At 43.1% G+C, this 12,867-nt stretch overlaps 1 protein-coding gene across 1 annotated transcript in view; it reads left to right on the plus strand.

The window, feature by feature from the left end:
• DEPDC1B (DEP domain containing 1B) overlaps positions 1 to 11,282 on the plus strand; it is a 53,877-nt gene extending 42,595 nt beyond the window's left edge. The window contains exons 8-11 of the mRNA XM_004583725.3: positions 3,215 to 3,381; positions 5,609 to 5,785; positions 8,632 to 8,817; positions 11,118 to 11,282. Coding sequence (XP_004583782.2) covers positions 3,215 to 3,381; positions 5,609 to 5,785; positions 8,632 to 8,817; positions 11,118 to 11,279 — 692 coding nt within the window. The 3' untranslated portion in view covers positions 11,280 to 11,282. The remainder of the gene's footprint in view (positions 1 to 3,214; positions 3,382 to 5,608; positions 5,786 to 8,631; positions 8,818 to 11,117) is intronic.
• The last annotated feature ends 1,585 nt before the right edge of the window (positions 11,283 to 12,867 follow it).

The following is a 12,867-nucleotide window of genomic DNA, read 5'->3' on the forward strand; positions in this document are numbered from 1 at the left end:
TGTGAGCTTTTCAGCTGTTTAGATTGATTACATGTAAGATGTAAATTTGGGTCAGTAATGATGGATTGCCCCTGAAGTCTTGGGTTCAGCCCGGCAGCCCCCTTATCAGTTTGCAGGTGAAAGCCTATTACATGCAGTGTCAGTCATGCTTTTTATTAGTGTAACTCTCAGAGCACTGATCATAGTTATTTAGTACTTTATCATAAGCATTGTGCTATACCATTTCATTTAATTCTTATAATTCTTATTTTCACCAGTTTACAGGCGCTGAAATTAGGGCTTACGGGTCAGAAAGTTGGTTCAGTTGCAAAGCTTGTAGAGGAACCCAAGTGTGTCTGGCGCCAGATGTAGTTAGCTGCGAAGCTACCCCTGCAGGCCCGCACATCGTTCCCAGATCAGGCTGCTGTTCCCAATGCCGAATCCCAGTGAACTTCACAAGATCTGTGTCGCAGCGGGTGACAAGGAAGGGAAAGCATGACTGAAATAAACACACACACACACACACACACACACACACACACACACACACAAAATAGGTTTTCTTTTAAAGTTTTTGGGATGACACTTTAGATGTACATTATAGCTAGGGCTCAGTGCTACATTTAACAGAGAGTTTAACAAGCAAAACAAAAGGTTTTGGCTTATGTTTTTAAAACAATGGCATTTTATATGGACATAAATGACAGATATCTGTACTTTAGGCAATTGCAGTGACTTCTGTAATCTTGAGGCTGACAAGGGCCAGCCAGTGAGTGGTTGCCAGCGGCTGTGATGGTCCTCTCATTGATGCTAACACAGCATCACTTCTTTTAGCTAAAACTACAAGACAAGTATGAGTTGTCACACAATCTTCTGACACAGGGAAACCGGACTATCCTTTGGCACAGAATGATATTGTAGGTGTGAAAATTTGCCCGTGACCACAGGGCAATTACTGTGACAGAAGCTTTCTGAATTATATATGGTGAATTTACAAAAACATTATGTTGATGATTTTTATATATGCTAATATTCCACGCCTTGTAATGTGATTTTGCAACTGTTGCGGTCATTAGCATTTAAGAAGACAGACTTAAATAATTCATTACTTAATAATAAAGCTGTGTTGAAACACTGTGATGATTTAGTTGTTCTCTGTGGAGGCCAAGAGCCAAATTTGCTTCTGTGTATCAGTGAACAGTGCATCTCTTAATCAAGTTTTAAAGAGAATTGTCCCATAAATTAGAATTTGCCTCTAATTTATGTTGTTTCTTCCTTGATGTTAGTTTAGGTTTTGGAATTTTTGCTTCTATTTTGCCAATTGTGGGACAGTATAATTTTAACAAATTAAGTTATCACTTAGGATTTGTACAGCCTCCGAGAGCCTGGTTTGAGTGCCGGCTGCTCTGCCTCCTCTCCGGTCTCCTGCACTTGTACATCCTGGAGGCAACAAATTGATGACCAACTCATGGGGTCCCCGCCACTCACCTGGGAGACCTCTATTGCAATTCACCTGTCTTGGCTGTTGCAGATATTTGGGGAGTGAACCTAACAATCTGAAGGTTCTCGCCTCTTCTCTCTCCCTCTCTTTCTCTTTCACACACACACATACACCACACCCCACCTTCATTTACCCCAACACACTGTCTCTGTGCTTTTCAAATAAAATGAAAAGTAAAGCAAAGAAGATTTTACTGCTTCTTTATGCTTAATCTGAAATATAAAATGCCCTCTGCTCCCTCTCTGACCTCGTTTCTGCCCTGTCTTTTCTGGGCACACTTTTCTATCACTGGCCTTTTTGCTGTTTCTCAAACATCCCAAGTGTGGTATCATGCCATCATCATGCGGGCCATCTTCTGTTGCTTTCACAGGTGCTTTAACTGAGAGCTGCATTGGAAGTGCAGCATCTGAGGCTCAGTGTCCACACTGAATGCTGGCATTGCAGAAGGCGCTTAACCCATTTCACCATGAGACTGGTCCCTGGGGATTTTGTTTCATTCCTCACTGTAGTTCTTTCCTAAAACAGTGTTTACAATCGGTTAGCCTTAATTATTTGTTGGATAAATATAATGATGAATGAAGTGGGGTTATGAGCTTCTTTTTTTTTCCTTTCCACTGATTTAATTATGGAAAGATGAAAGCTGTCCACATCATTGAAGATGATGGTGGTGATGGTGATAATGATCATTGGTTGTATTTCCTGAGGATGTGTTGGGTCAGAACTTTTGTATAAAAACTCTCGCTTTTCTTCCCACATGTGTCATTCTCTTTGCAATCAAACCCTAGAGCCTTAGGCTGGCCTCCGAGGCCATCTGCGATGTCATCTGCTGGCTCTTCCAGCTTCCCTTTTCCTGGGTCCTCTCCCTGGTAGCAAATGCTGCAGTCAGTGAGTGGCTTGCGGATCCTCGCATCGCCCTTTGCGGATGTCGCTTGCAGCACCTCTCACATTTCACTGCTTCTTTATTATCTGTTTTTCTCATGACACGTGGACTCCTCAGAGCAGGAGGCACGTCTTGTCTTTTTGCTTTTAGAACCCAGGTGACTGGTAAACATGTCTATTCAGTGCCAAAGGTAGTTCCCCCCCACACACAACTTAAAGACTAGTGGGAATATAAAAATGTTGATGTGACAACAAATGGTTTTGCATATTTCTTCAGGGCCAAAGAAGGTATTAGAAGAGGCCAAAGAAGCATAGTATTAGAATACCATAATTTAGCAAAACCATGTCTGAACTGAGAGTTATGCCACATAACAGGAGTATATCAACACACTCATTGCAAAGAACAGTCTAGGTGAAATGAAGGGTTATTTAGAAGGAAGTGGAGTCTTTTGGCAGTGGGCCAGCTATGGGAGCGTTGGTCCTGTGATTTCGTTTGTGAGTCCATGCAAGCAGGTGCCCCTGGTGATAACCCATGGTGAGGATTCAGGGCAGGGATGGACATTCACACTGTTGCTTGGTGTCCTGAGCAGGTCAGCAGGGGGAGTGCTGAGGGTGTGGTCAGTGTTCACCCGGATGACCCTGGGTCAGGGGCCAAGAGAAGGAGGCACATTTCGTTGTATCTGCCTCGGAAGGGGTAGCAAAATTGGTGTACTTATCACCCCTGGGTAATAGTTTGTGTTTCCCGTGCTGATTTGTGCATGATGATGTCTCTCTCATCAGATGGCCTATTGTAACTCAACTGTGAAAATATTTCATGGAGTTTTAGTAATTTCACAGACCTTTTGTCAACATCAGGTTTGCTGCAGAGAGAGCAACTGGCAGTCGAAGCCTTTCAGATCTGCTGCCTCCTCCTGCCTCCTGAGAACAGGAGGAAGTTACAGCTGCTGATGAGGATGATGACCAGGATCTGCCTCAACAAGGAGATGCCCCCGCTGTGTGACGGCTTGGGCACGAGGACACTGGTAGGGTGGTTTTCCATTTCTGTTGTGACTTAAGTTTTTGGAATGGGACTCAACAGTTTGCTAGTTTGGAAGGCCAGAGGGAGGTGCAAAGCCAACTTGCTGCAAGAGCCTTGGCTGGGTAGCCAGCAGACTGGTACTGTCATAAAGAATCCCAGAAAGGTAAAGAATGCGTAAGGAAGCAACATAACATAGTGATGCCTGCTGTGTGGTTGAACTGATAACCTGCTCCCAATGCAAAGAGAACAGATGAGGACAGCAAGGGCAAGTGGTAATTACAAAAGCAGCGTTCTCTCCTACTCCGGGACAGAAAGCACTGCAAAACCTTTGTTAACATACCAGTTAGACAGAGGCAGCACAACAGATTAAAGAGAAGAAGCGACATACACAGTTGGGCTAAATGGGCGTGGAGGAGACGCATATGTCCCCAGGTGGGGTCTAAGGTTCATAAGTGAGGAGATGTCTTCACATTTTCTCTGGTCCACTTGGAAAATACCTGCTGAATTGGAACTGTACTTTGTAACATCAACATGTGAGATTTATTTTTAAGCTGATTTATGCTTTAATTGAGAAATAATAGTTATATATACTTATGGACTATCATGTGTTTTGACATGAGTACAGTGTGGGCCGATTGAAGTGAGTTAACATGGCTGCACATCACCTCGCCTCACCTGAAATGCTGTCTTTCAGCAGTCTTGCAACAGACATTGTGATTGGTTTGCTCACAACACTGTACTCTAGATCTCTACAATTTCTCAGTGGAACTTGGTACCACATTCTTACTTTTCTCCTTTCCCACCCCCTGCGCTGTAAGATACTTAGAACTTATTGATTAATAAAAATGTGTTGATTTTCCTCTACAAGAAAGCCTTGGGGGTAACATTGGTGATTCATGGGCACATGTGTCCTTCCCAAATCCTTGTAAAACTGTGGGATTCCCAGGAACCTGCCCTGGGCCGAGCCCTAGAGTTAGGGCCAGGAGGAGTGGAGCGTTCAGCAGTTCGCCACATCCTTGCATGGAGTGGATGGGTGGGCAACAACAGACCTCTGGGAAAAGCTGAAGGAACTCAGCTCTCACTGCCCATCAGGATTTCCATGTAAAATAAGCATACAGTTTCAAGGTGTTCCCCGCTTCCCCAGGGTTCACAGGTTCCAAACCAAAGCCCTCTGCCCATGTGTCTCTCTGTACACGAAGTGAGAGTGAAGATGATTCATCAATTGCAGGGTGCCAATGAAATGCATGATATCACATTCATAGACTTTGGAGTAAGATTGTCCTAAAGGAAGTTAATGTTAAAGGGAAGAAAAAGGAGACCCAAAGGATAGTGTTAAGAACGGAGTAGTTGGAGCCAGCATATTGGAAGATTAATTCTCTCCTTGTGGCACCCACGTCCCAGATGGGTGCTGGTTTAAGTCTTCACTGCTCCCCTTCCAATTTAGCTTGCTACTAATGCCCTGGGAAAGCACAGAGGATGGCCCCAAAGATTTTGGCCCCTGAAACCACTTGAGACACTTGGAAGAAGCTCCTTGTTCCTGGCTTTGAACTGGTCCAGCTCTGCCTGTTATAGCCACTTGGGGAGTGAACCAGGGGGTGGAAGATTTCTCTCTGTCTCTCTGTCTCTTTAATTCTTTTCAATAAAAATAAATAAACAATTTTTTAAATGAAGCAGTTAAGATGAACCTTGTGGAAATGATATTTTTTTTTGTGTTTGATTGCTGTAGAGTCTCATCATTCAATTATTTCCATAGTCTCATGGCTTTGTTCAAAGGTGATTGTTAAAAGTAAATCTGTGAAACTAGAGAAAGCAAGTTTACTAGGAAAAGATGCACTGATTGAGATGCCAAAGTTGTTAGTAGGTATATATATTTTAAATTGATGATAAAGATGTTATTCGACTGATTGGTCATAAAGAACTTTGAATTTCAAAGTTACAATGACCCAGGTCATGACAATAATATCCAATGTGTGTGTGTGTCTGGGACCTTGGAAAGGGGGATATCTTTCAAAATTGCATGCTATCTATCTACTAGAATTCTTTCAAGGAAGAATCACATTGTGTTCATGCTGGGTTGATGAAGACAGTCAGCTTGTCAGATGGCCAGGTCCCTGGTCCGGTGTGTGCCCTGTGCCCTGGGCCATTTCTCACTGACTATTCATGTTTGCCCTAGAAACAGGTGACAGTGACTTCAGGATGGGGACAAAACTCACTTACCTCCCTGTTTGCAGATGGTGCAGACATTTTCCCGCTGCATCTTGTGCTCCAAGGATGAAGTGGACTTGGATGAGTTACTGGCTGCTAGGTTGGTGACGTTTCTAATGGACAATTACCAGGAGATCCTGAAGGTCCCCTTGGCTTTGCAGACCTCCATAGAGGAGCGTGTGGCTCATCTCCGAAGAGTGCAGGTAAAGCAGACAAGGTGATCAGCCTGTGACCAGCAGTGAAAAGTCACACAAGCTCGCCAGGCCTCGTGGGACAATCTGTTTTGTGGATTAAGTGGATTAGTGTTTACAAAATGCTTGCAACAGTTCTTGGCACCTAGTAAATATTAGAAGTAACTGCTGTTATTGAAAAATTTGTGGTTGCACACTTGGTTTTGTTATGTCATTGATATGTAATTATCAACTTAATACAGTCAAGCCATTTTGGAAGTGTAGAAAATGCATACCAAAAAATACCAGAATTGTACCAAAATGTTCATAGTTGGTATTAAAGCCTCTTAGGTAATTTTTTTGGCCTGACTTTCCTTCCATCCTTCCATCTTCCCTTATTTCTTTCCTCTTTTCTCTCCTCTCTCTACCTTCCCTTTCTCCTTCTCTCTTTCTTTCTTGTAACTCATTTTTTCTTAATAATACATAGATAAAAATTTCTCACATCAGTGAATATTATGGAGTGACAATAGAGTGGCTGAGAACGCAGACTCTGGTGATAAATGGTGCATGAAATCCTGATGTGCCCTGCATTATCTGTGTGAGTCAGACCACATTGGCTCTAATCTGTCCCCCTCTCTCTATTCTTATGCAAAATAGGAATAAAGGTAATTAATACATACGTCATAGTCTTATTTGTAGAATTCAGTGGTTTAATACATGGAAAATGGTTGCAGGAGTATTTATCACAAATTTTCAACTAGTGACTGCCTTTTGTTCTGTAGCTAACTTTTTAAGATGATATTTTCTGGCCAATATTTAGATTGTCTTTATTTTCTGAAACTACTTTGCAAGCAACATGGCAATAACTATCCTTGTAGCTAGTTTTTTTTTTTACTGAGCCATGATTAGTTTCTAGGAATGAGTTCCTGGGGGTAGCTTGCTCGGAGGCCATGAGCGTATTATATTGATAGCATGTTGTCTTGCTTCCTTTAAGATTGATTGATTTGATTTCCATTGGTGTCAGTAGTGTAAGAAAATCAGTGTTCCATTTTTTTTGCATTTTTATCCACTTTGCATATTATCACTATAACTTTGCTGCCATTTTTATGGGTGAAACGTATAATTTCTAATGATGTTTTAGTTTAATCCTTTTTCCCTCAGTATTTTATGAAGATACACTTAGGCAAAGTAAAAAATGAAAAAAAAAAAAAAAAAAAGAAGAAACGCTTCCATTGGATTTTTGTGGGGAGTGTTGTGGCCGTGACCTAGTTGCTCCAGATGCTTGCAGTCTGTGTACTCCTGTACAGAGTGTGGGTGTTTCTCCTAGCAGCTAAACGCTGGAACCATTGACTCTCCATTGAGGATCAGAAAGCTGAGCTGCAACCACGAGGATTAATGTAACTGTGGTTAAGCATGATCTTTTGAAGAGATGAGTCAGGAACCACTCAGTTGTCCAACAACTTCTCTCTTATAGAAGTGCTCAGCATAATTGCCGGGCCTATAGATACATTTTCTTGAATAGTCTACTAAGCCCCTACTTGGTGTTGATTTCAGAACACTGCTTCTTGGAAAATGTAGTGTTGCTTGGGCTGCTAACAATGGATTGTCTGGGGGCAAAGCCAGCCAGGTCTGACTCTGTGATAAAATTGGGAGGTAGACAGGGTTTTTGATGCGAGCCTTCTGTGGGCCTTGTCTCACCTTCTCTTGTGCCCTTCTGTCTGGGCACCTAGGGTTTTCCCCATGCCCTGGGCTCTGCCTGTTGCATTCTGCCTGGCCGTCCAGCAGCTTTGTTCTCACCTTTTTTTTTTTCTCCTCACTGTTCTTATTTCCGACAAGAACAGGTCCTGTGTGTAGGTCCCTTTCCCCTGTGGTTATGCTCTGTCTGCCTCAGATTGCCTTTATTTGATCTGATTAAGCTGATATTGAGGCATGGAATGTGCTTAATAGAATAACCCCTCTTGACAACATATTCATTCTAGCTGTTGCTTCTGGGAAAAAAAAATATCTTGGATAAGGAGTAAATGTAATAGTTTCATATTCTGCTGGAGAATAGGGGGTGCAATATTTTCGAAAATGCTCTGGACTCTGAAATGAACTATTTGGGGTGGCTCTTTATTTCTTCATAGGCCTTGTTTTCCATTCCCCCCACATCTCTCCCTTATCCCTTCCACCACATGCAGGGTCCATACGGCTGTTGTCTTCACTTGATTCTCAAGTAAAACTGGAGGTGGGCATGGCTCCTCTGTCTGCAAACCACTAGCTAAGTGCAGGTCTCTATCTGTTCCCAAAGATAGGGGGGAGCATCCGCGGCCTGTGGCGGGAAGAGCCTGGATCGTTCCGGAGAGTGAGAGTGGGATCTCCCAGCTGCTGGGTCAGTCCTGCAGTAGCCAGGACTGGAGCAGGCTCAAGCTGATAGCCAGGAGCTCATTCTGCGTCTTCCGCAGGGGACTCAACTCCTTGCGTCCTGTCGGAGTGTGCACCGGCAGGAAGCTGTAGTCAGAGCTCTGAGTGGGACTTGAAATCAGCCTCAGAAAGGGGCCCCCCTGCTCCTGACTGACAGGCTGAGATGCCCCGCCCTCAGAACTGCTTTGTAATGGTTTAATGTTTCAATTGCAGATCTTGTTAGAAGCGGCAAAGATCGTTGATTAAAATGCATATTCAGGTTTAAAAAGTGCGACTTTTATATTTGAGCCTTTGGCTTCAAATGCTACTATTTGAAAATCATAGAAATAGTTTTATTTTCAGTAGAAAGTTTTCCCCAGATTGGGGAAATGACATGGCACTCCTACTAGAGGACATGTTCTGTTTGATCTGTAAGGGTTTTCATGGTTCACTTGAAAACACACCTTTTTGTTTGACCACAAATCTTTTTGGCTCAGATAAAATACCCAGGAGCTGATATGGACATCACTTTATCTGCCCCATCATGGTGCCGTCAGATTAGTCCAGAAGAGTTCGAATACCAAAGAGCATATGGCTCCCAGGAGCCGCTGGCAGCCTTGCTGGAGGAAGTCATCTCAGATGCCAAGCTCTCCAACAAAGAGAAGAAGAAGAAGCTGAAGCAGGTACTGTGGATGCTCTGTATGTCACCCCTCACAGCCCTCCTACTCTGTTATGTTGTTTTTCTATTTTAATAGATTCCTTCTAAATCTCTTCTGAGACATAGCTGTTTAAAAATGCATTATTCCACTCTTAATTGACTGGGATGATATTCTACCAGCTCCAACTTTGGACCAGAAATGGTCTCCCCAAGAAACTGTTCAACCCATCTGGACAATAAGTAGCTGGACTCTATGTTTGGTATATGTTTGCAAGGAAAGAATCTTGATTGAATTTGAACTGTAATACTGCACCAAGGTGGAGGAATCCACCAGGGGGGAGGGGCGTGTGGAGGGGTGGGGGGATTCCCAGAGCCTATGAAACTGTCACATAATGCATAATAATTAATTAAAAAAAAGTAAAAAAAAATGCATTATTCCATTTAAGATTCCAGCAGCCTCCTTGCTTACACAGTTCAGATCAATTTCCCTGATTTTCTGTATCATTCAATATAGATCTTCGCTGTTTTTGAGCCCTTCATTTATCAGGTTTTTCTCTAGTGTTTGTCTTTTGGTTTGCTATGAGGTATAGTGTGAATTTATGAAGCAAGTACTTCAAATTCCGTGAAGTCATCTATGAGGACAGATTTTTTCTGATTTATCCGAAAGGCAAATCCGGCAGAGTTCAAAAATGTAAGGTGCCCAGGATTTAAAAGCCATTGGCCTTAGACAGCCAATGTCAAGTCCGTTTGTTCCCTCAGGCATCTCTCAGCGTTTGGTTCTAGTTATGTGAGGTCACAGCATGGACGATTTCAAAGGGTAGTTTGCAATTCAAAATAGTCTATGCTGACCATTCTTAAATACAGACCCACGGTCAGGGAAATTTTGGGTGGGAGACAGGCAGTTGGACACATGGAGCGCCGGACTGCTGGTTCAATCCCGGGGGCGGGGACGGGCAGTTGGACGCATGGAGCGCCGGACTGCTGGTTCAATCCCCAAGTGAGACTAGGGGAATCAAAAGTGGGAGCTGAGAGCTCAACACAGCTCTCTCAAATGAGAGGCAGGGAGCTAACTACTTCAATCGACACTGCCACCTCCCCGAGTTACCATTTGCAGGAAAGTGGAGTCAGGAAGCAGAGCAGTCATCCAAACCAGGGGCTCTGATACAGACGTGGGCGGGGGGGGGAGGGCAAAACTGCTGGACTGACTCCCTGCTCCCGGAATTTGCTTTAAATCCTGCACAGCTAGATTCCAGGTCAAACCAATATAAAACACTAGAGAACCCAGTGCAATGGCTCAGTGGCTGAATCCTCACCTTACACGTGCCAGGATCCCATATGAGTGTCAGTTCAAGTCCTGGCTACTCTACTTCCGCTGCAGTCTCAGGTGTTTCCTAACCAGCAGGCTCCTCTGACCACTGAGGGGGTGAGGCACCGGTGTCCTGCAGCACAAACCACCAGAGACAGTCTGTTCGAGCAAGTCCATTATATAGCCTCAGAAAGGGGAAGGCAGAAGGACATCTCCCAACAGTCCTTCCTCCCAACAGCTCTGTAATTGGCTAGAACACATGTCTGTCTCTCTGCACCCTCCAGTCATGTAACAGGTCATGTACAATACCCATGGTTGGCAGGTAGAAGACAGCCCAAAACCTTGGGACCCTGTAACTGTCTAGGAGACCCGGAGGAAGCTTCTGGCTCCTGGCTTCAAATTGGCCCAGCATTGGCTGTTGTGGCCACTTGGGGAGGTGAACCAGAAGATGAAAGATCTTTCTCTCTGTCTCTCCTTCTCTCTGTAAATCTGATCTGCCTTTCTAATAAAAATACATAATTCTTAAAAAAAATTTTTTTTATGCTCACTAGAGTTCTGCTTAGTCCTACTTCTCTCACAGTAATGTTGGGAGTAATGTGGTGAGCATCAAAGCACGAATGTATTGCCTCTCTTTCAGCTTTTCATAAAGTAATATGTACTAGAATGTTCTCGTCTCTCTTCCACTTGGGCAAAAGCAGGTGGGGTCAAGTTAGAGAAGCACAGAGATTCTGAGATGTAACTGGGCCAGAACTTACTTTAGAATGTAAGAAATTTTCAAGCCAGAGGTCCTTGTAGATATTTTTAAAGCAAAGTTTATTTATAGCTGGGCAGTGGGGAAAATTTTAAGAAATATGGCTGCAAGACTTTTATTTGAAGATTGGAATTAGGAAAAGGTGTATTGGATATGTAGAAACTCTAATCAAACGAGTTGGCAAAAATAACAGCAAACAAGGAAAATGTGGGGTCAGGACAGGCTGTCCAATCGTATGTCTGACATTTCTTGCACATTTTTTCATTAGTTTCAGAAATCCTATCCTGAAGTCTACCATGAACGATTTCCCACAGCAGAAAGCGAAGCACTTGTGTTTCCTGAAAAACCCAAACCCAAACCACAGCTGCTAATGTGGGCGCTGAAAAAGCCTTTCCAGCCGTTTCAGAGAACGCGGAGCTTCCGGCTGTGACACTTCCGCAGGGCCAGGGGCCTCTGTTGGTCTGGAGCCAGCACGTTCTTCATGAGGAGGATGTTGGTGTTGGGAGAGGGAAAAATAGACTACTGAAATCTAAAGACTAATGTTAAAAAAAAAAACCCTGAGCCATTATCAGTATTTTTGTATAACTCAAGTTGTTTTTAATGTGTACAAATCAATTAAAAAGATACAAGTCCACATATAAGTGTAAAATCAACATGTTTATAATTGTTACACAATCTGCTTCAAGTACTTTCCTATTGGTTTTTGTTGCTCTCTGTAGTGTTTCTAACAATTGTGTGTCTATCCCGGGTCCCAATGTCTTGGTTATAACCAAGTCCTGGGTGTAACGTGCAGTCTTGAAGAAGACAGACACTGGATACTGTTACTGTGATGTTGTTGGCTTAGTTGCAGTAGTCATTTCTCCTGTGTACCTTACAGTTTCCATTATTACACAGAAAATGTCAGTGTCTTAAATCCTGATGGGTCAGTTGGATGGTAGAACAGGTGCTAGGGCCGATTTTCCTAGAGATGATTCCTTTAGAACATGTCTGGGAGTTGCATTTTACCTGTAAGTGGAGTAACTTTTCATCTACCCATCATGGTATAAAGTCACTCTTGGCTAAAGCTGGAAGATTGAACTGTACAAATGCTTAGATTCCTTTAGTCCTATAATTTTTGTATGTGTCAAATCTGCTTTATTTTTGTAAAAAATGCAAATGAGCTAAGTAAAATGTGACTATTTTCTTCATAAATATATTTTTCCATCTTCTTCGTCCCTTTCAGAGTAAATGGAATGGAATGTTAATAAATGCTGGAGTTTTGTTCTGTGTTTTGTTTTGTACCATACACTATTTCTCTTTTGGTGATTTATTTAGAACAGTTAGCGTTCTCTGCCAGAGTTCTCACTTCAGTCAATTATTTCCGTAAGAAAATGAGAATTAAGGTGTGGGCTTTGGGACTGGCCCCTGGGAGGACACTTACACACTTACAGAGGGATCATGAGGCTCAGGTCCATGTAGGGATGAACCTCATGAGGAGGTCATGCCACTTTTCCAAAGATCCCACGTGCACGTCTGGCAACAGTGCTCAATGTCCCCACCCAAAAGGGCGATTTTAAGTGTAGAGAGATGTCATAGTGTCTGATTATGGCTTTTCTTTGTATTTGCATGATTGTTAATATGACTGAACAGTTTTCCCATATGTATTTAGACTTTTGTAGAGATTTTTTTCCCAAGATTTATTTATTTATTTTATTTGCAAGGTAGAGTTGCAGAGAGAGAGAGGGAGTTAGAGTTCTTCCATCTGCTGACTCACTCCCAGATAGCTGGAGCAATGGACAGGGATGACCCCGGCCTAACCTAGGATCCAGGAGCTTCATCCAAGTCTATCACATGGTTCAAGGGCCCAAACACTTGGATTGTTTTCAGTTGCTTTTCCCAGGCTGTAAGCAGGTGGCTGGATCAGAAATGGAGCAACAGAGATGTGAACTGGCACCCATACAGAATGTCAGATCTTCATGTAGTGCCCTTTCAGACTGTGCCTTATTGCCAGCCCCTAGAGATCACATTTAAGAATCGCT

This window comes from Ochotona princeps, chromosome 23 (genome assembly GCF_030435755.1).
Source record: "Ochotona princeps isolate mOchPri1 chromosome 23, mOchPri1.hap1, whole genome shotgun sequence".
In the NCBI taxonomy this organism is placed as follows: domain Eukaryota; kingdom Metazoa; phylum Chordata; class Mammalia; order Lagomorpha; family Ochotonidae; genus Ochotona; species Ochotona princeps.